The sequence below is a fragment of the Chanodichthys erythropterus genome, chromosome 11 (genome assembly GCF_024489055.1).
Source record: "Chanodichthys erythropterus isolate Z2021 chromosome 11, ASM2448905v1, whole genome shotgun sequence".
Taxonomy (NCBI): domain Eukaryota; kingdom Metazoa; phylum Chordata; class Actinopteri; order Cypriniformes; family Xenocyprididae; genus Chanodichthys; species Chanodichthys erythropterus.
The window spans coordinates 57,354,451-57,381,833 of NC_090231.1; the positions used below are offsets into that span (position 1 = coordinate 57,354,451).

General features: G+C 38.5%; 1 protein-coding gene across 1 annotated transcript; it reads left to right on the plus strand.

The window, feature by feature from the left end:
- Positions 1 to 18,464: 18,464 nt before the first annotated feature.
- hp (haptoglobin) lies at positions 18,465 to 24,087 on the plus strand. Its single transcript, XM_067400191.1, has 4 exons — positions 18,465 to 18,534; positions 18,810 to 18,898; positions 20,719 to 21,002; positions 23,411 to 24,087. Exons 1-4 carry the CDS (start codon positions 18,527 to 18,529, stop codon positions 23,969 to 23,971), a joined length of 942 nt encoding a protein of 313 aa, XP_067256292.1. The 5' UTR covers positions 18,465 to 18,526; the 3' UTR covers positions 23,972 to 24,087.
- Positions 24,088 to 27,383: the final 3,296 nt, after the last annotated feature.

The window sequence follows — 27,383 nt, forward strand, 5'->3', positions numbered from 1 at the left end:
AAGAACCTTTTGTGGAATGGAAAGGTTCTATGGATTTGAAAGTTTCTTCATAAATGCTAACAAAGAACCTTTATTTTTTAAATACAGTTGGTGTGATTAACAGAGAGAAACAGGAACCAATATAAAATTCATTTTTAATCAACATATGTGGATGTATTACATTTAGGAAGATGTCGTTCCGTCTGTTCTGTCACGTAATTCTTGCAGCATCTCTTCAAATAGAACCCAAACTTTAGCCTTGACTGATTTCAATGCTTTTAAACTCTCAGTGTACTAACTGAACTTAAGCATGATAAATATTATGTGAGCATTAAAATAGAAAGCTCTGCTGGGGCTTCTTAGCAGTTATGACAGCGTCTCAACTGGACACCAACACACAGCCACGACTCACACAGTCTCTCTCTGTCGTTCTCTCACTATCTGTCAAAAAAGTTTTACATCTTTTACTACACATGCATTTTGTAGGAAGTAGGCCAGGGTTTCTTCTAATGAATCCAACTGAGACATTGCTTTTGCAGTGGTTTATTCATTATAAACTAGAGCTCTGAGGCCAGAATCAAAACTAAAACTTAACTTACTAAACTATAGTTTATTCAACAGATTCAACAAACTACAGGATAAAATTCAACTATTGCTCTGTCTGCTTCAAAACCTGATAAGCTGCCTCTGTGTATAGGCCTACTGTTTATTGACTTAAAGGCACAGTCACATTTATCGTTACTTGGCTGTTGTTACTAATAGGAATCTGCCTGACTGAGAGTTTGCATGAGGGCAAAAAAGTTTCCCACACAAATTTCGCTCATGTTCAAGTTGGTACATTTTCACAGGCAAAAAAAGATCCAATGTCTCCTGTCAATAGTGCAGTGCTGAATGAAGCATGGCTTTTGTGTGGTTCTTGTTTTGATTTTGGTTCTTGTTCTAAACCTCGCATGCAATGGCAAATCTGCTGCTTTTCCTCTTATATCCATCTGAACAAATGCCCTGTAAATGAAAGGACTCGGTGCTGCCCTCTACGGAGCCCCGGACATGACATGCAAGAAAAAAATAGTAGGCTAAATTGTATGCACAATTTACTAATTCATTCCCTCGATTTACTAAAACATACCCACGCTTTACTATTTTGTTCATGCATGATTTATAAATTGAGGGAACGAAATAGTAAATCGTGTGCATGTTTTTGTGTGACATCCGAGGCTGAGACTAGAAAATGCCATGTGATGTTATATATTTTTTCCCCACAAGAGTTCAGCAGAGACACCCAGTGATCAGTGCTCCTCACATGATATATAGTCTACTAGCTGGGATTCCTTCTTTATGTAAACAGACGGATGTGATGACACAAAGACGAATGGCGGCATGCTCGAATTTCCCACGGAAACCTACTAGAACCACTCGGGTTAGAAAACATTGTTACACGCTTACCTTCCATATAAAGCAATTTGCTGCCACTACACTACACTAAAGAATCCCTTTTGTATATAGCTCACTTCCACCATCACTTATGCACAGTATATAATGTTTTTTTTTTTTTTTTCTTTGGTTGACAGACTGGCTGTGTTCCAAAACCTAGTTGATTCAGTGTCCGTCCAGCTAAATGCTTCATAAGGAACAGCAGTTGACTTCAATACATTAGTAGGAACAGTTTGACATTAGTATGTTTCTAAACTAATGACACAGCACTCTAATACGCTTAAAATACATACAGCACACAAATATTGGGAAGAATAGTATATTTTAATTTGAGTGAACTCTTATCATTATTATTGGTAGACCGTGTACAGTTGGGAACAGTTCAATAACCCGTGATTTTTGCTCCACACATGCGTAATAATTTTTCACAATCAAAAAGGTGCTACGTGAGTGGAGCAAAAAAATCACAGGTACAGTTTCTCTTGTGATGCAGTGTATTTATGTATTTATTTGCATAGCTAGCAGCAGGATATGATTGGCAGTCCTCTAAACATGTTTCTGCTCATACGCAGTTCTGATATGCAAGAGATTGACAAACCTCTTCATTTCAAAATCACAGACATATTTGGAGATGTGTGATGTGAATGATATGAAACTCTTATTAGTGCTAGTTTTCACTTAGAGGAGGAAAAACATGAAAAACGAAATGAGACAAAAACAGAAGGGGAAATTCACTTGTTCCTAATGAAAGCACTGTTTGTTTGTAAGCACTATCCGGGCGATTCATTAAAGTAATTATGCAGATCAGGCAAACGAGCAAACGTCCACAAAACCTGTGCTGAATGCTATTATTTACACTGCAGAGTTTCTGTTCTATTCCCAGTGCATGATCCGTTGAGCTGGTTTAACCCTTAAATGCATACCTCGGGTCTTTAGTGACCCGGGACGTCATTCACTACCCTCCTCCTCATTCATTTTTTAAAGTTAGACATCAACCTTCTTGGTATTCCTCAATCAACTCATTATAAAGAATATAACAAGAAAAAAATCGTAAAATTATAAAATAATGCCTATTTTTGTATTCATTTTTTAAAAAATAGTATAGGGTCGCTAACGACCCGAGGTGTGTATGAGTGTATGTATATTTTTTTCTGCACAACAATAATTGAATCTTAGATGATGGAATAAGTGCAATTCACCTTTATTCCACAAGGTGGAACTGATATACAATGACGAAGTGACGATTCATTCAGACAAAAAATGAAATAATAAGAAAAACATGAAATGGCTCAGCGATTTACTGCAGAGCAAGTACTGAACGCAGTCAAATATGACTGTAACTGTCACTGGATGGATCTGGTGAAGCTGTTAAAGATCGAAATATTGATTTTGAAGATGTTGAAAATTATATAGTTTTGAGAATACATTTGAGAATCGCAAATGGGCTCATATTCGTGACCTCAAACATTAAAATAAGTCTATTATTTGCTGAATTTACTGGGAAATGAGCTCTGACGAGGACAGTGATGATGGCATAACACATCTGCTCAAACGGAGCCCTTTCAAGCTCCAAAAGGTAACAAAATATGCTTTATTTTATTCTTCTGTAATTGTTACTCTAATATCAGGGGAGTTTTATATTATCACGACAGGTAGAGATCCTTCCGTGTTAGATGTAGATCCGGGTCGATAAAGACCCGAATATGTAAGAATGATTGGAGAAAAAGTCATGCATTTAAGGGTTTTTAAGTGAAAGAATGTGAAGAATGTGCATATTTATATTAAAATTACTGGTAAAAAATCTAGTAATTTAGAGTTAAATAAAATAATAAATAACAAAAAATCTAAAAAAAAATTGCAATGACAAAAGAAGAAAAAATATCAAAATGAAATTATTTAAGATTTCTGGACAAAAAATGAAGAAGAGGAGAGGAGAACCAACATATTTCTCAAATCAAACTTTTTTTTTTTTTTTTTTTCACTGAGGGATTGCCTTCACCACATAAAAAAGCATTTAATACTGTCTTCTAATGTGCTAAAAATGAAAGCACAGCTGTTCATTTTGGGACCATGATATTTTTCCAAAGAGAATAGAAACTCTGCAGTGTAAATAATAGCATTCAGCACAGGTTTTGTGGACGTTTGCTCGTTTGCCTGATCTGCATAATTATTTTAATGAATCGCCCGGATAGTGCTTACAAACAAACAGTGCTTTCCGTAAGAACAAGTGAATTTCCCCTTCTGTTTTTGTCTGATTTCGTTTTTCATGATAATAAGAGTTTCATATCATTCACATCACACATCTCCAAATATGTCTGTGATTTTGAAATGAAGAGGTTTGTCAATCTCTTGCATATCAGAACTGCGTATGAGCAGAAACATGTTTAGAGGACTGCCAATCATATCCTGCTGCTAGCTATGCAAATAAATACATAAATACACTGCATCACAAGAGAAACTGTACCTGTGATTTTTTTGCGTAGCACCTTTTTGATTGTGAAAAATGACTACGCATGTGTGGAGCAAAAATCACGGGTTATTGAACTGTCCCCAACTGTACACGGTTTACCAATAATAATGATAAGAGTTCACTCAAATTAAAATATACTATTCTACCCAATATTTGTGTGCTGTATGTATTTTAAGCGTATTAGAGTGCTGTGTCATTAGTTTAGAAACATACTAATGTCAAACTGTTCCTACTAATGTATTGAAGTCAACTGCTGTTCCTTATGAAGCATTTAGCTGGACGGACACTGAATCAACTAGGTTTTGGAACACAGCCAGTCTGTCAACCAAAAAAAACCATAATAATAATACATTATATACTGTGCATAAGTGATGGTGGAAGTGAGCTATATACAAAAGGGATTCTTTACTGTAGTGTAGTGGCAGCAAATTGCTTTATAAGGAAGTCTCTATCATTCCAGACAGTCTCGAGAAGACAGTCATCTATCGGAGTAATGGTGACCAGCACTGGACCCCGAAGCCCTGGAGGCCTGTAAATTGACGCTGTCTGTCCAGCCTCTGCCTTTTCATACTTATTTTGACATCTTGCGCTTGTTATTGTTTACACTTATTATGCTTGGACCACAATAATTGCTGCAGAGACTGATCATTCTGTGGAAATACAAAAAAAAAAAAAAAAAAGGTGTGCAAATCAGTGTGCATTTGTTCTCACTTTCCAAACCGGTGGGACGCAAGACCATTTGAGTGGGTCACGGAGTGTGTACTCAAATAAACATCAACATAAAACGTAATTCTAAATGTTTTTCTGGCGCGTGACTTTTATTTTGAAAGATGTGCGTTAAAGCTGTTGACTCGTCTGTCAGACGCAGTTTAACGCTTTGTCCTGATTCAGTATCTGCTGTCAGATCAGATGTTGTCAGGCTATATGTCAGTGACATTATTCTAACATTATCTTGCTACGAAATAAAAAGTCTCTCGCCTCAGAAAAACAAATTGTTCTGTCCAGTCAGACCCAGACATTAAAGCTGCAGTCCGTAACTTTTTGGTTTAAAAATGATCCAAAATCAATTTTTGAGCAAGTACATAACCAGCCCGTGTTCAAAACTAGTCCAATTCACAACGGTAAGCTTGTAATAATGTTTTCTAATCCGAGTGGTTCTGGTAGGTTTCTGTGGGAAATTCGAGCATGCCGCCATTCGTCTTTGTGTCATTACGTCACGTCTGTTTACATAAAGGAATCCCAGCTAGTAGACTATATATCATGTGAGGATCTAATACAGTCTTTGGTGAGGATGCTGTAGGCGGCGGATTATTTATAGCCTTTACTCAAAGCAGCTGCAATAATTAAACTTATCATTTTGATGGCGGATTGTATTGTGTTGTTAACATTAACAATTTGAGAACAAAGCATAACAATAATAATAATTTGCACGGTTTGACGTGATCGATAGATTAAATCACACCTGGCAGCACAATTTTTTTTTTAATGCTTTTTCTCTCAGTTGGTCAAGAAAAAAAATTGGCTTACTTGTTCAGATTACATTTTCCGCTAAAGATTCTTTCTGATTCCGAAGTACAGTATCTACCCAGCAAACATTAGATTCAGGAGCCGTGCCAATGCACAACCCACGTAAAGATGTTAATTCCGCAAATAACTGCAATTGTAGGTTTCAAGCAAAGATGGCGACAAAGAGGCAGAACTTACAGACTGCAGCTTTAAGCGGTGTGCACAGCATTTTTTGTAACTTTACGCACGGCTCCAAAGATGCACGACAACGAGACGATTCTGACCAAGCAGGTAAGTCTATATCGGTGTTGTGCTGAATTTCCCTGCCAAATTATTTCCCCACTCAGTGAAGTCACTACCTCATTGCCTAATCCTAACCCCTCCCCTAATCCTAAACCTACCAATAGTAGGGGGTAATAATTTGTCGGGGGTCAGAATTCGCCACAACACCATCACCCAGTTTGTGTTTGTCCAAACTGATTGCTTAAATTTACAAAATAAGTTACTGTAGCAAAAATAAGTCGTTTTAATGAAAATAAAGTTCCATGTTTAAAAAAAAATGTTCATGAAATTAAATAAAAATGTTTAATGAAATTTAGAGATTGCAAGTTACTGTGTTTGCGGCATGCAGATATCATGCGGAGGTGCATGCTCTGTATAAAGAGCGAATGCAACGTCACAGTTATGTTGTCAATCATGATATTACTAAAAAGTATGAATAAATTACGCAACTTGTATGTCGTGTGTTTTGCATGCGGTTATGAAGTTCATTCTATTCTATATCAGTGTCCGTATGTTTTTTTAACAGTTTATGTTAGTTTGCCTATTGTGTATTTATTATAGTAACTGTAGATTTCAAAATAAGTCACTTATTTTGTTATTTTCTATATTTTTACTGACTTTGGTGTTGGCTCATACCAACCTACTATCTGTATTGTATTACAGTTTTTTACAGACGCTAGGACACATTTCTCAATACTTAGGTCACTTTTGCAAAACTCTTCACACAGTGAGCACAACAGAAGTCTATGTGGGCTAAACTGAGGATCAATTATCATTGCTTTGGCACAAAATGCATTCAGTGACTACATCTCTCAAATTTCATGAATTCTTTTCTCACTCAGACACAACAACTGCCAAAACTCTTTGTACGTAAAGGCCAATCTGCACATGCTTACATACTGTTTTCAAAACTGTTCAACTTATGTTCAAATCAATAACATAATACAAAACTGAGTAAGACAGAAATATGCTGCATTTCTATAGTAATATTGTAATGAAATATATTCTAAATATAAAAATTCAAATACTATCAGAGGAATTAGATGAAACTGAACACCTACACAAGCATTCGTTTTTTAGTTTCATTACCATCCATTCAAAAGGGGAAACTTAGGAATAATTTTGTTCTGTAATGTAAACATCGACCATGTAACATGTACTGCGGTGAATTATAAGCAGTAGAGAGTGTCATTCTTGTTTTATAAAGAAATTTTAAAAAAGAAAACAGTGTATAATGCTAACTGATGTTAGTGTTTTTAAGGTCGATGTTTTATGACTGACAAAGTGTGTTTGTCAGCTGTCAACCTTTGCTAGTGTTCTGGAAGAATGAGTTGATTTGAGACATGAATGAAGTGTTTTGGTAGATTTAGTGCATTTTGAATGTGAAATGAACTGCTGTGCCAAGATGAAAGTTGGTTAGGAGAACTGTGTGAAGAGTTTTGAAAAAGTGACCTAAGTATTGAGAAATGTGTCCTAGCGATTGTAAAAAACTGTAACAAAAACTAGTTTAGGACTGCTGTTTAATATCCTTACCTTATATACTGTTTATTCATCAGTGTTAGTGATATTATATACTATCAATGTGCATGTTAATTACTTGTTTGTGTGTCATCCATTTTTGTGAAATAAATTTGTTTGGTTTTTAAAAGGCAAATAAGCAGTTGAGAATTGACTGATTTAGGACACAGGTGTACTTTCCAATAATTTGGTGATAACAGGGTTTATAATTACAAAACAAATCCTAATTGATGAAGAGAACAATGAAGAACAATTAAGAGAATAATTGAAATCTGCAGTTTTCATTGTGTATGATATTCTACACATTGTAGAATGTGTTTTCTTATTATTATTATTCATAGAAAAAATAGAAAAATTCACATTGCATATTGTTATAGCTTAGAATTTGTTAATAAATAGCACATAATATGTGCTATTTACTCATTTAAGTTAATGGTTAGCTAAAATGGAGATACTTCATCTGTTAATTAATTGCATTGTGTGTGTGTGTGTGTGTGTGTGTGTGTGTGTGTGTGTGTGTGTGTGTGTGTGTGTGTGTGTGTGTGTGTGTGTGTGTGTGTGTGTGTGTGTGTGTGTGTGTGTGTGTGTGTGTGTGTGTGTTTTCATCTTTATGCATGCAGCTTTAATGTCGTAATATTGATTTAGAAACCATATGTACTATTTGTAATAATAAAAATAATAATGTTTCACACTACTGAAGTAGTGGAGACTAATATGATCAAAAATGGTGAGATACTATACAGTTGATTGATTTCAATTGCAGGTTTAGCTTTATCAAAGATTTGAAAGCCACTACTGGACTTTTCTGTCTTGACTTTGTGAAGTGTGAGGGGTGTTCAATAGTTCATTCTCAATATACATGAAAATTAGTGAAAATATTGTCCTTTTAATGAAGATTCCTTTAGATAAACATGCTCCATAAGAATTTTTTTTTTCAATCTACAGCAGTCATCTTCATGTAATGCTCTTACCTGTATTTTATATTCCTGAAAACTGTTTCTGAGTAGCAAAGAACAAAGTAAAAGCCACTGTCAGCCAGTTTTGGTCCAGTCAAGATGTACAATAGAGTCCCGTTTGATTCCTGGTTGAATACACAATCTCCCGTCAGAAAACAGGTAAATCTCTCACACATACGGGAAAGAGCTAGCTTTTGAAATGATCTCTCTCTGTCAGACTTGTTATCCCTCCGCCCTCCAATGTTTTTCTTACCATCCCTTCCTTCCTTTGTCTCACCTTCCACGTTTTGTACTTCCCACTCTCTATTGAAGCCTCTCACTCCTTGTTGACCTAGTCTGTCTGAAACTCTTTAACTCTGTCTCTCTCTCTAACTATCTCTCTCTCTCAAACGCTCAAGCCTTACAGTTACATATGCATTCCACTCTCCTCCTCTCTCTCTCTCTCTCTCTCTCAGTGCGTTATCCTCCCTTTCCTCGCAGTGGTCCATTTGCCACTGCATGGCCATCCTCCTCTTTCATCGAGTTCAAAAGATCTGCTATCAGTCAATGGATCCTGACTAGCTCTAGTCTTATCACTTTCATAATTACTCTTAGAATTACCTCCTCTCATATTTTTCAGCAGCAAGGTCACTGACTCATTCATTTTCTCCTCATCTTATTTTTTCCGTCCACTTCATTTATAAAATATATATACACACAGGCACAAATACACACACAGTGGGGTCTGCATTGAAAATCTGGGACTAAAGATACATTTAAACCTGAAAACGAAATGAAACCTTGAATGCAAGTGTCTTGAATGGATGAGCATATATCAGTGGCTTAATCACCAGATCAGGTTGATTATAATGGCCTTCAACTTAAATAGTTTTATTCCTGAAAATACATCTTCATTATAAGTTTAATGAAGTTCTAAATGAAATTAATTACAAAAAAATTGTATATACATTTTTATAGATTTAATATAATATTTGGAGGGATTTCTTATATAAATAATTTTTTTACTTTTCAGAAGAATGCAATTTATGCATGCAAAACATGCCATTATGGTGTTATGGGTGGTTGCCAAGACATTGCTATGCAGTTAGGGTTTTCTTGGTAGTTGCTAAGTGGTTGCTACTGTTATGGGTGGTAACTTAACAGCACAGGAATGCACCCAAGGTTAAGTTCCAGCAAATATATATAGCGATTCTCGCAAGCAACATGCACATATATTTTCCACAAATCAGTTTATAGCAGGATTGCCAGGTCTCTGCGACAAATGTAGCCCAATGCCCTGTCAAAAGTTGGCCAAAAATTGCCCGATGTGATTTTATTGGCCAAATTCTCCATTGAAATTGTACGTCTGGGTGTTTTTTTAAAGCTGCAATATGTAAGATTTTCTGTCCGCTAGAGGTCGCTAGAGTCCTATTCAAAACAAAGGCGTAGCTTGATGACGCCAAGTTTGAATGCGGAATCTTAGGGCATGTGGTCTTTACATCACAGCCGGTGGAAACAATCGGGATATGACCCGGGAAGAAATCATGTTCATGGATGCGATTGTTAACGTTACTGTAGTATGAAGCAGAGCAGGAGTGAGTGTTGTGGGAGCTGAACAGGCCGCTGGAGCGATTGCGCAACACACGACTCAAGAAATTATGTATTACTGTTACTAAAAATAAAGCTTCATCTGATTATGCTATGTTAGCTACTTGACAAAATAGTGTTTTTCTCTGAGGCATGGTAAAGCATGGTACTCGCAAAAAAAATCAAGAAAATTAGATTTAAACAATAACACTAAACATGTTGAGCTATATAACCATTAGTTTTCTGTCTATAAATGTAACCAAACAGTTGTTCCCTTGTCTATTAAAACATGTAATATATTAAAGCATCTTCGGTTTCTACAAAAAAAAATAAATAAAAAATTACCGGAAACCGAGGGTAAAGCGGGTATGACGCAATTGACAGGCGACTCCTTACACGTCCCGGACCATTGGTTAAAATTGCAATTTTCTCACGCTTTACAAATAGTTGGAAACATTTGGGATATTGTAAGTACTCAAGTGAACAAAATATATAACACTGGCCTAGTGGTTTTTCGGACTTGGCAACACTGGTGTGGCAAGGGGGGCGTGGTTCAGCGAGGTCTGCAACCGGAGAGAATAGCGGGAGATGCTTGGTAAGTGAGTGAGTTGAATGCAAATCACGAACACCTGTTTCTCGTTCTAGTGATTGAGGTTTGGGAGCCCCGCGGGCAGCCAGCTGTGCCTGTCCACCTGCCCCTAAATAAGATGGGCCCACTGGACGATCCAGAAGTTTTCTCAAGCTCTTTGAGATGTCCGCCAAAGCGAGTGAATGGCCGCGGGACCAGTGGTCTATGAGGTTGGTCCCGCTCCTCTCGGGTGAATCACAGGTGGCGGCACAGGAGCTGCCAGTCCAGAACCTCCTGGTCTACGACGACCTACAGCGGGCCATCATCCAGCTGGTTGGCCGGACCCCGGAACAACACCGTCAACGCTTCCCTTCCCTCGACCTGGGTGAGTCCGGCCGGCCCTTCGTGATGGCCCAACAGCTCCGGGACTCGCGCCGCAAATGGTTGCTGGCTGAGGGAAGCAACGTGAATCTGGTCATCGATCGCGTGGTGCTGGAGCAGTTTATCACTCGGCTCCCGAAGAAGACGGCCGAATGAGTCCAGTGCCACCGCCCCACGTCGCTGGACTCAGCCATCCAATTGGAGGAGGACCACATGGTGGCGTGCCAAGGGGGAGGCGAGCCCCTCCCAGCTGTCTCTCTCTTTCCCTCTCTTTTGTCCCCCTCGCTCTCTAGACCTGTCCCTCTTCCCAGGTCTCGTCTGCCCGGTCCCAACGCCGCTCTATGGACCCAGAGTACTTACAATATCCCAGGGGGGCGGGACTCCATGCTGCCAGGACGGACCCCACTCCTGCTTCTCCCCTTTCTCCGCGTCAGCCATTTAACCCACTCACTGCCACAGGAGCGGCGGGAAAGTCTTGGCCGGCTTGTTGGCGGTGTGGGGACCCGCGTCATTTTGTGGATAAATGTCCGGTTATGGAAGTTGGGACAATGATCCGGGTCCCCAACCATCCACAGGCTGCCCCTGGTCAAGCTGGCGAGTACCAAATACCTGTAAGTATCAAGTGGGGTACCTAACAGGCTTTGGTGGACTCGGGCTGTAACCAAACCTCTGTCCATCAAAGCCTGATTTCATCCAGGGCATTGGATACAGGCCGCATGGTTGGGGTTCGGTGTGTGCACGGGGATGTGGTGAAATATCCTGTAATGCCCGTCATAATTAAATTCAGGGGACAAAAGCATAGTGTGGAGGTTGCAGTTAACCCGCACCTCCGGCATCCGATAATTTTGGGAACAAATTGGCCTGCATTCAGTCAATTATTGGGATGTTTATGCTAGGATGCCTCTAGGGAAAAGAGAACGCGGGGTAAGCAGGTGCGAGTGCAGGTAGGAGAGACTGATCAGGGACCGGGGAGCGCTGCTGCAGGGGGACAGAGTGTAGCCGGAAGACTAATTCTTCCGGAACGCAATGATTTCCCCTGGAGCAGTCCCAGGATGAGACGCTAAAACATGCGTTTGAAAAGGTCTGTGTGATCGACGGTCAGCCTCTCCAGCCTGGACGTCCGCTTGCTTATCCATATTTCGCAATTTTAAAAGATAGGTTGTACCGAGTGACCCAAGACACTCAGACAAAAGAGGATACAACCCAGTTATTAGTTCCAAAGAGCCGCAGGGAAATGATTTTCTAATCCGATGGCGGGGCATTTAGGACAGGTGGCGACACTAAATTGTCTCATGACCCGATTTTTCTGGCCGAGCATTCACGAGAATGTACGCAGGTGGTGCGCGTCTTGTCGTGAATGTCAGTTGGTAAACCCACCAGCCACCACCCAGGTTTTCCCCCTTCGAGCTTCTCTTTGGACGCCAGCCTCACGGGGTGCTGGACGTCCTAAGGGAGGCTTGGGAGGACGGACCATCTCAGGCCAAAAACGAAATTCAGTATGTGCTGGACTTGAGAGCAAAACTCCACACTTTGGGGCAGCTATCAATGGAGAATTTGTTACAAGCCCAGCACAAACAGAGCCAACTGTATGACAGACGGTCTAATTTACGCAAATTTGCACTGGGAGAGAAAGTACTTGTATTGCTCCCTACTTCAAGTTCGAAATTACTTGCAAAGTGGCAAGGACCCTTTGAGGTCACACGGCAAGTGGGCAAGCTCGATTATGAGGTGGTACGGTCTGACAGGAGGGGGGCACGTCAAATTTATCACCTCAATCTCCTTAAAAAATGGAATGAGGCAGAATCAGTGGTGCTGGCGACGGTGATTAGCGGGGAGGATGATCTCGGGCCAGAGGCGAATGTAAAAACTCAATCCCTCGCTCTGACCCCGGGAGGAGATCACCTCTCGCCCTCCCAGCTCACTGATTTATCTAAACTGCAAGCTGAATTCGCAGACGTGTTCTCTCCCCTGCCGGGGCGTACCAACCTCATTCAGCACCATGTCGAGATGGAGCCGGGCGTGGCTATTCACAGCCGGCCGTATAGATTACCTGAACACAAAAAAAAAGGTAGTTCAGGACGAATTAGAGGCAATGCTTAAAATGGTCCAGCAGTAACTGGGCGAGCCCGATAGTTTTGGTCCCCAAGACCGACGGCTCGGTTCGTTTCTGCTTGGACTATCGCAGGGTGAATGCAGTGTCGAAATTCGACGCGTATGCAATGCCACGGGTGGATGAATTGCTTGACCGGCTAGGTGCGGCTCGATTTTATTCGACACTGGACTTATCGAAAGGATACTGGCAGATCCCCTTGTTGCCTTTATCCAAAGAAACGACGCCTTTTGGATTACACCAATTTGTTACGCTTCCATTTGGGCTGTTTGGGGCACCGGCTACCTTTCAGTGACTCATGGATAAAATTCTCCGGCCCCATGCTGCATATGCGGCTGCCTATCTAGATGATATTATTATCTATAGTAATGATTGCTCGGGCTGGAGCTGACACTAGACCGGACTCAGGGCCTGGAGCTGACAATAAAGTGGACTCAGGGGCTGGAGCTGACACTGAAGTGAACTCAAGGAACAGGTGTGTGTGTGTGTGTGTGTGTGTGTGTGTGTGTGTGTGTGTGTGTGTGTGTGTGTGTGTGTGTGTGTGTGGCCCAGACACACAATGCCAGAGCCATTATGGACAGGGCAAGGCTTTCTGGGCTGAGCTCTGGAGCTGGAGTGAACCCTTGGCTTGAGTCTGAAGCGGACTCTGGAGAACATACTGGAGCAGACTCTGTACTGAACTCAGGGGCTGGAGCCATCACTGGACTCTGGTCAGGACTGGAGCCGATGTGTGTGCAGCCTACACACACACAAAATGGCCGGGGCCATAATAGTCAGCGCTGCATTCTCAGGCGCTGACTCTGGAGAACTTTCACTGGCTGGAACGGACTCAGGAACATTATTCACTGGAAGCATTGTGACCACTTATATTGGCAATGCTGCTATCTCTGGGAAGAACTAAGGGAAGATCTTTACTGAAAACAGAAAAAGAAGAGGACCCAGTGTTGAGCCCTGTGGCACACCTCTTTCTTGAATAAATAAATGAGATTGTTTCCCTTGAATAACAACACTTTGTTTTCTGTTATGTGAATAATAGTTAAACCACAATAAAGAATTTTGAGAAAAACCAACTGCATACAGCTTATCTGGTAATAAGTAATGATTAACGAGATCAAAAGCCTTCTTAAGATCGATGAAAATATATATATATAAAACATATAAAATAATATAGCCCTCAGCTGTTTGGTTGTGTTTCTCCTGTTTTCCTGTGCTCCTGTATGTTTGTTGTTTTGATTAAAGTGTGAATAAACTTGACTGCTGCAATTAGATCCTGTCACAACCCTCCTTTACTGCAACCAACTGTGACATATATTTTGTGGTCCAAGTGCCAAAAATATTTGAGATAGTTGAACTAAATCATGAAATTGCATTATGCATGTAATTAAAACTTTGCTTGGTTTACAAACACAAAGTTTGAATGTGTCCAAGACTTTTTGCATTATTTTAAGAATTTTATGAAAGGTGCAACAGAATACTGTCTAGACTGCTGCTTCTCCATATTTAACTGTGCTTGATATAGCTCAGTCTAATAGAATATGCAAATAGGATGGGAAATTTCTGCTTATTTAAATGTAATCCTAGGAGAGTACGGCTTCCTGCAGGACCACTGCTGTTTCTGCATGTCTGAGTAAGGGAAAGGCAAAATACTCCACTTACAATACTCTCAAAAGATTAAATGAAACTGACTATATTGGGCTAGGCATTAATATCATCATGAATAATTAACAACCTCTCCTCTCTGGGATCAGGTAGTGTCTTGTAGGACTGAAAAATATGTCTGAATGTGCCATAGTAATCCTATTAGACTAGGAGACTTTCAGTTCTCCTGTTAGCGAAATGTTACGTATGAGCACATTCTGCCATTCCCAAAAATAAACACTGGTGAAAAACATTCATCCTGGCAAGCATTATTCAGGGGATTACACAATAGTTGCTTTTCCCCAAATCATGGAAGTGCAATATATATGAATAAACTTTTTTTTTTTATTTTTTTTTTTTTATTATTAATTAACCAGGTCACTTTACACTTTGTTATAGCACAAGAATGAAGTACTGGAAGTGTGTGCATTTCTCCCTCTTTTTTGAACTGTGAAAATGAAGCCATGTCTTAATTCTTTGATGAATTTTCACATTTTCAATTATATTTTGAGTGTTTGAGATAGATAATTACATTTTGGAAGTATTAATAATGCAATATGTCACTTTATAAAAGTAACTTTTTTAACAATTTGTCTTAATTAGAGATGTTTTTCATAATTTGAGTCCTTTACAGGAGCAGTAAGGTCTTCAGCAGGAGCTGAAAGGTTATATTTTGAGTTTGGCTGCAGGCTAATGACGGCCAAAATGACCCATTTCCATGTCTAATACACTTGTGAGATGGTGCAGGCTCCTGCATGTCATTAATAGTTCATTACATTCAAAACATTTCCATTATCTGCCCTAATCTCTCTGACCACTATACTACCCCAACACTACAGGGCATCATACAAGTAATTAACGAGTAATTATTAAAAACTGCTCATGTGGAACTGAAGGAAGTCAATTTCAGTCAGCCAGCTGTCTCCGTCCAGGCTGAAAATTAGAGGAAACCTAATTTAGTTTTAAAGGGGTCATGAACTGTGTTGTTTTACTGTTTTATAATGTTTCCTGGGGTGCACTTATAATGTTAGTATGATTTTTACATCAAAAAATGTCATAATTTAGAAATAAAAGGCATTTTTCCTACCCTGATTTTAGCCCTCTGATTTGAACACTCTGTTTTAAGGGGCGTGTCTGCTGTGAGACTTCAGTGTAAACGCCCACTGCTGTGATTGGCTGACATATTTCCATTTGAAATAGCTAAGTATTACTCTTTCTTTTAGCATGTTTATACTATTACAGCTCTCAAGGTTAACTAATCATATAACGTGTTGATTATAGCATTACACTTAAATCTATGGCATTATATCTAGATCGTGGCATGAAAGGTTGCAGTGATGAACATTGTAGTCGATCACAGACATGTTGTTGAGCTCATGAAAGCAGTGATCTCATCATTGCAACTCAATTTCTGCACACTAACAAAAGCTTTTATCATAACTAACAGTGCAAACATGATGTAAATAAGATATCCGTTGAATAAAACGGGAGTAAACTCATGCTGTTTGATTGACAGCTCCAGTGATTGTAAGGGGAGCGTTCTTTGATCACTTTCTATGTATAATTGAATCACTGTTTAAATAACAGATTATTTTCATCCTACCAAGAGAAACAATGTGAAGTTGAGCGTTTAGTCACTGGTTTGATTTACTGACACACAGACAAAGATCATCTGACTGTACATGAATCATTAATATCAGATCAGGCATTAGAATGAACACAGTTACTGACATGTTGTCGCATTACTGTCGAGTCCATATCGTAAAAGTCTGTTTGCAAAGCCTGCGCTGAAATGCGATTGATTTACCAAAGAATTCACAGTGAAATGAACCGAATACAAATAAATAAAGCTCAACTGAGACATTCACATTGTTGAAAATAAATAACCATATTCCTAGCATTAGGATCTTTTGAAAGGTAATGTTATTTTAGTCCTGTATCGCTCTTATCTCCTCCTCATCTCACTAACACACCAGTGGGCGGGGCTAATGTTGCAATGATGAAGTAGGCGTTGATTTCTTCTGTGGAGGCGGAGTTTCACCTGTCTATGGCATAGATAGGCACATTCCAGGATCAGTCATTCGCTGGGCCTGGTTTCAGTAAAAGCTTTTATTGGACTAACAAGGAAGTTTTCAGTTCTGAAACTTACAGGATATTCTTATAGTACGATAACCTCTTATATATCAAAAGGAAAAGATGATTTCTCAATTCATGACCCTTTAAACTGATTCTCTGTGCACCATGGCTTTTGACTTGAGAAATACATGGAATGAAATCTGTGTACTTCTGTACAGTACAATGTACCGATACATTAGAGTTCCCTGAGCAATCTTCACCTTCAGTAAATTCAAGATGGATAGACAACCATAAAAGCCTTATCACCTTTAAGAGTCCAATCGAGCCACCCATCAAATCTCCATTAACCGACAGCAGCTTTTACATCTGGGTGGAGAGCGGAGCATTTGAGCCGCTTTGGTGATACGATCTAAAACCTTCATACCACAAATGAATGACGTGACAGACAAGAGTTTTTCAGAGATTACGGTTCTGAGTCCTGAAAAATTACTGGTATGAGTTTGGTTATAGAATACAGTAATACAGCTGTCACTCCCATAAATACTGAACTGTTTGTGAACCATTTTACTCTGACACATCGATAGGTATAGCCTATATATATCTGTCTGTCTGCACAAGTGAAAAAGTAGGTCAACAAAAATCTGAACCACTTGAAACGAGTCGTCAATAATTCCAGTCTCACTTCCTGCACGAACCTACGTAGGTTTGTAACACATTTGCATAATGCCCATCTATGGTCTTCCATTGGCTGTCCACAAACAGTGTCTATTTTGCCCCGCCCTCAAACACTGTAGTTGTAGCTGAGACTGGAAGAGTTTGGTTCATGTTGATAAGACGCTGTTTTCTGCGCTGCAAAAACAAATCCACTTTGATGCATTTCAAAAGTATGAGGACTCCGGCTAGAACTGATACGGTAAAACCGACACCATCATTTTTGTTCATATAAGTGCCGAAAAAGATCCGGAGCTGAAATTTATATATACTGGTCGTTTGGTTTCTGACATGTGCTATAAGTGTTCAACCAATCACAACAGACTGAGCCATCTGACCAATCAGAGCAGAGGAATCTCTCGGAAAGGTTGGGTTTACAGTGACTGAATCCTTGATCTAACCATTTCAGACAATGTGAGAAAAGAGCTGATGCTGCAATGTATATTATAAGAAAGTGTTTTTTGACCTTGGACTCCTATTGTAGGAGACCTTTAAAATAGCATAATAGTGGCACTTTAAATTTGCAAGCATGATTCTCTGTCTAGACATTTTAAAATCATGTTACAGCCAAAATTATCTCTCAAACCCTTCTTCAATGTGTTTTATAACTTTCTTTAACAATGCACATTGTGCTCTTTAAGTTTTAAAGAGCAAATCTGGGGAACAAGGTCAGTCAGAAATACCAAGCCTTTTAATAATTTAAGAATGTTCTCAAGTTCAGAAATAGTCATCGGTGGTGTTGTGAGTTTTTTGTTTCAAGGTTTGTTTGTTTTTTCAAGGCATGTTTCTCAAACATCAATTTAGTATTTGCATACCACTGTGTTTAGAAATCTACTGCTTTCATAAAACATGTAAATTAATGTCAAAGAGTCTGCTTCTGGAAATTTAATGTGCTTAAACTTATATGTCAATATTTATTTAGAGTGATCAAAAGTCTCTTTTTATTGCATAATTGTATGGCACATTGCAAAACCGTGATGCTGGGGTTTGCAAAATTTGGACTTACTGGCACTGCCATTTGGTGAGTCAATATTTCATGCAAAATGTTCACCATTTTGCAAATACAAATGTTTTTTTCTTTCTTTCTGTGAATTACAACATCACAAAAGTGTGCTGTTTCTTGTTTAAATGCAAACTAAAGAGTAGGTCATACGCTGCCTTTGGAAAATGTTTCTACCTTTAACCTGGATGTGTCAAAATTCAAACAGATAAATTTCCCCGATTACGTAATCTGTGAGATTAGATGTTTTTTAAGGGGGGAACAGCTTTATCGAGCTGATATAAATGCCAGAAACCTCAATGACCACAAAAGAATAAAAGACAACGTTTTCATCATGAGGTGGTAAGTTTCCGTTTTATTCCCTAAAATGAAAATTATGTTTCAAATAATGATGCATGATCAAGTATTAGCTTGAAAGTCATAAAAAAATGTGTTTTTTTATTTAAAATTTGTATCTTTTTTATGTAATTGTTTTATGATTATCTTATCTTAAAATGTACTATTTAATTTGCCATTTCATTGCAATGCATAATGCATTATTAATTAGCATCTGTCCAAACAAGCATTCCCTTCAAATGCAGAGATTATTTCTCGTTGATGACCCTTTTTGTCTCTAGGCTGTCTGTGGCTGTGCTGCTCTTGGGCACCATTACTTGCCTGCCAGATGCGTCTCTTGCTTTGGACAGAGTCAGAGAGCATGTTTCGGGTAACAAACAACCTCCTCATCAGACATGACCAATGCTCAGCTGTAGACAGCTACAGCGGTGAATCATTGAAATGCTTTTAGGGAATTTAATGTAACACAAAAAGCATTTTAAAGCATCTTTGTATTAAAAGGCTATCGAGTAAGCACATGTGTAGTTCATCACAATGACAACAACGTTGTAAAAATATCTTAGCAAGAACATAGCAAAATGTAATAGGACCAAGCACCACTGATATTTTATTCCAGAAAATGTAAGTATACTGCCTTTAGTAAAAAAAAAACTCACCCCCTATGATATTCTGAGAGGGATATGGGTGTTGTTGCATGGTTAGCACATCACTATCATGATGCTGGCATGTTTTAATTCACTAGACGTTGTTGGCATTTGTTAGCATGTTTTTAATATGTTTTAGCATGCAGCTAGGCGATGTTAACATGATTTAACATATTGTTAGCATGAGCTTAACACAGTTTGAGCCAATCCCAATGTCTATACAATTGGTCTGTTCAAGTCATGTCAGAAAGATCGTATTTACAAGTTGAACGTACATGAACGATTTTTATGAGTTGGGGGCGTGTCATTGCAATATAACAATATAATATATAACAATAAAGATTACAGTGGCTTCATCAATTCATTAAAAATATAAAAAAAGGAAAACACACCTGATGGATATTCTTTGTTCTTCATTTTCTAGAAGTAGAGTTTAAAAACCTTGCTGTATTTTTGTGTAGTTAAAGGTGCAATATGTAAGAATTTTGAAGTAAAATATCCAAAAACCACTAGGCCAGTGTTATATTTTGTTCACTTGAGTACTTACAATATCCCAAAAGTTTCCAGTGAGGAAAACTGCAGTTTTACCCAAGGCTCCGGGACGTGTGAGGAGTCGCCTGTCAATTGCGTCATACCCGCGTTACCCTCGGTTTCCGGTTTAATTTTGTAGAAACCATGGAAACACCAAAGACGCTTTAATATTTACATGTTTTAATAGACAAGAGAACAACTGTTTTGATATATTTATAGACAGAAAACTAATTGTTATATAGCTCAACACGTTTAGTCTTATTGTTTAAATATAATAGTCTTGATGTTTTGCGAGTACCATACTTTACCATGCCTCAGAGAAAAACACTATTTTGTGAAGTAGCTAACCTAGCATAATCAGATGTAGCTTTATTTTTAGTAACAGTAATACAGCATTTTCTCCATCAAACAATGCGTTCTAAAATTAATTCCATGCCATTTATCAACACAATCATCCAGTATTTAATCTGATATTGTAAAATCGATCTATCTTACTGCAGTGTGTAACAGTGTCTCACAGCAGCCGCCGAGCGAACACACAGAGTAACGTTATAACATAATTTTCAACACACTCAAATGTATCTAATATGATAAACAGAGCTGCGTTTCCTCATACTCATGACCGGAAAAGCGGAAGCAGAATATTTACATATAGCACCTTTAATTAAGAGAAGCTACTCCGATGAAAGTGACTTGAACGCACCTGGCCTCGTAAATACGACTTCCCAACTTGTAAATATGAATTTCCCAGGAGGACTTGAACGCACCATATGTTCTGATGCAGCTGCCAATGATGATACTCCAAAGGCTGCTTGCCAGTATGAATGACACAAACCAACCCCAATGCCTCTATGAAGTTCATATTTGAAGATATCCCTCTTGGGGTTTGTGTTGCTAGGGCATGGCTTGTTAACAAATCTAACTATGAAGCATGTAATCTTTATTACATTTTGTGTTTTATGTACATCTGTAGCATGAAAAATACCATTGACAGCTGTTCTCATTTACTGTACAGCTCACAGGATTTCTGCCCTACGTCCCAAACGAATGGTGGGGGGATCACTGACTGCATCCGTCCCCTGGCAGGCAATGGTGTACCTCAGTGAAAACATACTAGATGGAGGTTTTGCTGGAGGAGCCCTGATAGCTGAGCGCTGGGTACTGACTGCCGGCCGTAACCTATTTGTACGAAAGAGTCAAAATCACACCAGAGGACAAGAACCATTAATCCCAAAAGTCTATCTTGGAATCAGCAAACGTTCTGATGCAAATGCTTCGACGGAAGTAGCTGTGGAGAAGGTAAATATCAATGTGACCCACCAAATTCCAAGTCTGCTAAGCTAAATTTGCTAAATCATGACCTCCATATATTTTGTAAATAAATATATAAAAAAAAAAGCATTAGTTGACTGAACACGCTAACTGATCTGCTAATGTCTCTAATGGTTAGTCTGATAGTAGAAGACCAAAATATGAAAGAGTATCATCAATGTTAAAATTAGTTCTTTGAAACACTTGATGGCAGTATCTTCAAACTTCTCAGGTACTTTAGGACATAATTGTCAATGACATATACCAGTGATTCCCAAATCTATACCCACAGCACATTTTAGAGACCATTTACACAACAGTTTTGAATTAAAATCTGAAAACTTTCAGCACGAAAACAGTGTTTTGAGGGCCTGAAAACACAAACTTTTGCAAGTGTAAGTTTTTGAAAACGATTACAGTTATCATCACAGTGTAAACTATAAAAATGCATATTTTGTGAAAATGGTGAGGTCATGCACATGCGTTTTATGTGTTCAGTCTATAGGTGTGTAGTGTTTCTTTACAAAGTGATATCGCCTGGCATGCATAACACAGTGTTTTTAGTTGTTTTCGCAGATCTGGGTTTGACCGTGCAGTGAGGCATAACCTGATATTGCTGAGTTCAACATGTTCCTGAGTCAACATTTTTGTTGATCCTGGAACAACATTCAAATCAACCAATCAAATTTCAGGTACAAGGTTACAGATTATGTCAAGTTTAGGCTTAAAACCATGAATTTTTGCTTCTACATCAGTGTTATTTATCTATCATTTCCCTCAGATTTTTGGGATAACTTTTGGGTTAGGTTTAGGAATAGGGTTAAGACTAAATTTTCAGACCAGAATGTTGTTCCAGGATCAATAAAATATGTTGACCCAGGAACACATCTAACTCAGCAATATCAGGACGTGCTTGACGGGTACGCGAAAAACACAAAGGAAAGACTTTTCGGATTTTAGTACATCGTTGTCATGTAAACATACCCTAAGATGTCTCCCTTATCAAACACACTTGATTTAACTCATCAGCTCATTCGTAAACACTCCAAGATCTCAAAAGAGTGTGTAAGATAAGATTGACGTCAAAAATGTGGAGTTTTGAGGGTACTCCAGGACCAGGACTGGGAACCACTGATATACACCAAATTGTGTGCCAATACTATATGTCAAAGTGTTTAAAAAATATCATCATTTATGACAAAAATGTGAAAAGGATGGCACGTCCTGATATTGCTGAGTTAGATGCGTTCCTGGGTCAACATATTTTGTTGATCCTGGAACAACATTCTGGTCTGAAAATTTAGTCTTAACCCTATTCCTACCCCTAAACCTAACCCTACCCAAAAGTTATCCCAAAAATCAGAGGGAAATGATAGATGAATAACACTGATGTAGAAGCAGCAATTCATGGTTTTAAGTCTAAACTTGACATAATCTGTAACCTTGTCCCTGAAATCTGATTGGTTGATTTGAATGTTGTTCCAGGATCAACAAAAATGTTGACTCGGGAACATGTTGAACTCAGCAATATCAGGTTATGCAAAAGGATGGACAGATGATCCCGGCAAATTCAGTATTGGAAGATTCAGCATAACCTCTATAGACACCAATCATGATCTTCTGACAAACTTTTCAAAAGTTATGAGCAAAAATATCTACATTTGGCAGGTGCACTCAGGTCATGGTGCTAATGAAGCCTACCAAGTTTTGTTTTGATAGATCAAGGCTTTGCCCAGAAAGCATCTCGCCTAATTATAAGTCGAAAATCATTATCTACAAGTCATCATACCTTTTAAACAAAGATGAACACCAAAATACTGTCTTGTCACTTATTATCTGAGCTCATTTTGGTAGGAATCTGGCAACATTTGTTGGAAGTATAGCGAATAGCTTTGTTTTTAAGAAGAAAAAAAAGTTCTAACCAAAAGAATGTAATTTTTTTAACTCATGGTAGTGATATAGAGTTGGTCCTAGAGAGCTATTTATATTCAGGGTGGCCCATGTACTGTTCACAGGGCTGCCATAGACTCCTATTTTGGAAGAATAAAAAGAAAACTTACAACTACATAACAATATGTGCTATACAGCGCCTTCACTGCTAGGTCCCTAATAATTTCCTTCAGGGCTGGAGGGTGATAAGCCCTTTTTTACTTTTGTGCATGCAGATAATTTACAGCGCCATAATTAGAAATGCATCAATGTAACTGCATTAGGTAACAAAATAATAAACCTGGGGGCATATGATGCAATGAAATTCATGCCTTTCCTAAGAGTTAGTTTGCAAAAAAGAATTTGAGACTGAAGTTAATTTTGTATGTATAGTTATGTCAAGAAAAGGATTAAGGAGATAATTGTTACATGAGAGCATTGATTGTTGAAATGCATCTTTCCTGCAGGTGTTTTTGCATCCAGGGTTCCAGAACACATCCGACTGGGACAATGACCTTGCTCTGATCAAACTGAAGGAGCCAGTCAATTTTAGTGAGTCTATAATGCCCATCCCCCTCCCTGAGATTGGAGATAACCAGGAAGAGAGGGAAGGAGAGAGAGGCATTATCGCTGGGTGGGGCTGGGGGAAACTTTTTACCCCTGCGCCAATGCTGAAGTTTCTCGCTCTGCCTGTCCAGTTCTGCCAGGGTAACTACTTAGCAAGGGTCCTCGCGAGCACACCAGATGTGGATAACAAACAGTTCTGCACAGGACCCAGTGAGTACCAGGAAAACGTGTGCCTTGGTGATGCAGGGGGCGCTCTTGCGTTCCTGAACCCCAACACCAGTACAGTGTATGCTGCGGGCATCCTCTCCTTTGACAAGGCTTGTTCTGTAGAAGAGCATGCGGTCTACACAAAGATTTCTGCCTACCTGCCCTGGATTCATGGTGTCATGAGAGGGGATTCAGAAGAATTTCCAGCGCAGCGTGCTTTAATCATGAGTCACATGTTTTCACAACAACCGTAGTATGATCTTTATGCAGTGATAACTGTTTCATAAATATACATTTGTTTCACTGGTTTGTAATTTGCACTATTTACCTTTGTTTAAATAAAAATGGGGATTGTCATTTAACATTTAAATACATATTTGTAACATTTTTTTTTTTACAGTGTAAGGAAGTGGAGACATGTCGTCCATCTCTTTTATTACAGTCTATAATCCCTATGGACACCATTCTTATCTGCCACATCAGTTATTCCATACAAAGAGAATATTTTTCCCCTATATAACTCACAATGCACTGGACAACATTACTGCATTTGCTGTGATAACTATGGAACTCTTAACATATCAATTGTATTGGTCCCACTTTATATTAAGTGACCTTAACTATTCAATTCAATTCAAATTTATTTGTATAGCGCTTTTCACGATACATATCATTTCAAAGCAGCTTTACAGAAAATGGATGTCAACATTACAATTTAAAGAATGTAGTTAGCAAATAATATACTTTAGGTAATTACAATCACTGTTAGCAGTTTATCTGAAGGTAGAAGTAATGAGCTCCTGGAAAATGAATTACATTAACAATAAATTAGGATATAGAGATTGTGCAATGTGAATGTTGATCTAGATGATTGCGTCTCCTGAAGTCCTCGCAGGAGCTGGCGCCGTCTCTTCACAGGTGATGGCCATCTGAGGTCTTCTTAAGAGGCTGGATACAAACTGAAGCTGATGTACTCTCTAGTCACCTCAGGGCGGGTGTCAGAAAAGCAAAAAGGAGAACAATTAGCGTAGCTGCTGTTCTTAACTTTAAGCAAAGATAGTCATGTGCAGCTGATCTGGTATGAGATGCGTTATGTGAACGCTTGGCTAAAGAGATGCGTCTTTAATCTAGATTTAAACTGGGTGAGCGAGTCTGAGCCCCGAACATTATCAGGAAGGCTATTCCAGATTTTAGGAGCCAAATGTGAAAACGTTCTCCCTCCTTTAGTGGACTTAGATATCCTAGGTACAACCAGAAGTCCAGAGTTTTGTGATCTTAAAGAGCGTGAATGATTGTAGGGCGATAGAAGATTGGTTAAGTATACAGGAGCTAAACCATTTAGAGCCTTATAGGTCATTAGCAATACTTTATAATCGATACGGATCTTAATGGGTAACCAGTGTAGAGATGATAAGATTGGTGTTATATGATCATATTTTCTTGACCTGGTAAGAACTCTAGCAGCTGCATTTTGTACTAATTGTAGCTTGTTTATTGAGGAAGCAGGACAACCAGCTAATAATGCATTACAGTAATCTAGTCGAGACGTCATGAAAGCATGAACTAACTTTTCTGCATCAGAAATAGATAACATATTCCGAATCTTAGCAATGTTTCTGAGGTGAAAGAATGCTGTTTTTGTAACATATGAAATATGATTTTCAAAGGACAAGTTGCTGTCTAATATAACACCCAGGTCTTTAACTGTGGAGGATGGAGTAACAGTACATCCTTCTAAATGCAGATTCTGTGTACGGGTTTTTGGTCCAATAAGTAATACTTCAGTCTTATCTGAATTTAATAGAAGAAAATTACTAGTCATCCAATGTTTTACTTCTTTAACACACTCCGTCAGTTTGGATAATTTAGAGATTTCATCTGGTCGTGATGATATATATAACTGAGTATCATCGGCATAGCAGTGGAAACTAATCCCATGTTTTCTTATAATATAGCCGAGCATGTAGAATAGCAGAGGTCCTAACACAGATCCTTGCGGCACTCCATAGTTTACTATCGTTATCTTAGATTTTTCCCCGTTTATATAAACAAAATTGTGACGGCCTGATAGGTATGACTTAAACCACCGTAATGCCTGTCCCTGAATACCAGTGTAATTTTGTAGTCGATCTAGGAGTATTTTATGATCTATAGTGTCAAACGCAGCACTGAGATCAAGTAACACTAGTATTGAGACACAGCCTTGGTCAGAAGCTAGAAGCAAGTCGTTTGTAATTTTAACGAGCGCAGTTTCTGTGCTATGATGAGACCTGAATCCTGACTGAAATGTTTCATAGATAGAGTTTTTTTTGCAAGAAGGAGCACAATTGGACCAACACCACTTTTTCTAGTATTTTAGACATAAATGGAAGATTTGAAATGGGTCTGTAATTTGCTAATACGTTTGGATCTAATTGTGGTTTCTTAACGAGAGGCTTAATAACTGCTAGCTTGAACGGTCGTGGGACGTGACCTAGAGATAAAGACGAGTTGATAATATTGAGAAGGTAACAGTTCTTTCAGTAGTTTAGTGGGTATTGGATCTAATAAACATGTTGTTGATTTAGACGCTAACTACTATGTACTTGCATCAAAAAATAAGTACAACGTACTTATTGGGTTCATATTGAATTGCAAAACACTTTTGCTGCTATTGAGGTGGGATACGGGTAAGGTTGGGGTGGGATACGGGTATAAAGGGTAGGGGTAAGGGTTAAGGGATGGGTCAACAGTGTAATTATAAATGTAATTACAGAAATTAATTACATGCAGGTGTTTTTAAAATATAAGTACAATGTAAAAACATGTATGTACACAATAAGTGCATTGTATCAAATTATTAATTTAAATGTAAGCTCATTGTAGTATAAGGCCACTTAATATAAAGTGGGTCCATTGTATTAAACAATGGAAATAAAATTAGCTAATTCTTTGCTACTTATTTCAGGGTTACATTTTATTTAATAGTGATATTAAATTCTAAATTGTAATAATGAATTATGTAATCAAAAGTTTAACAGAACATTTCATAAAGATGGTTTATTATTACCTTACTGTCTGCATTTTTATATATCTAGGAAAGCACCTCACATACCATTTTAGCTCATTAAAAATGTAAAGCTCTGCTGCAGAATGCTACTCACCACCTTATGCTGTCAACTAGACTTTACTTACTGTAAAGAACACATCAAGAGCAAAGCTGTCAAGGTTATATAAGCACATATCTTGTGCATATCGTTCTGAGACCCAAGGAGCGTGCAGAGTAAATTAACTGATACATTTCCTGAAAATCCCAAATGCTTCCCAATCTGCCTTGCTCTCATCTTTCATCAGGGAGTCAAATACTGACAAGCCACAGCTAGGTTAACCTTGAGTCAAGTTCTTCTGTTTACCACCAGGCATCCTAATTAATTTGAGTCAACAGATTTTGACTCAGATTCTGAACAGCATCTTCTTTGAGGAAAAAAAAAGAGTTTTCTCTAAGGAGCATTGCTTGCAGCATACCAATGATCATGTTTAAAAAAACAATAGACTATATCCAAGCAATAGCCTACATAAGGTAGCTTCCATCACACGGTTTGAAAATTGCACTGTTGTATTCCTAAATCGTTGCCCAAACATTTAAATGTAGACATTTAAATCTAATGCAACTATGAAAATCTCAAT

Excerpts from the sequence above, each read along its gene's own strand:
- hp (XM_067400191.1), top strand. Across the intron at positions 18,899-20,718 it reads AGTCAGAGAGCATGTTTCGG|CTCACAGGATTTCTGCCCTA; the intron begins GTAACAAACAAC and ends TTTACTGTACAG. Across the intron at positions 21,003-23,410 it reads CGGAAGTAGCTGTGGAGAAG|GTGTTTTTGCATCCAGGGTT; the intron begins GTAAATATCAAT and ends TCTTTCCTGCAG.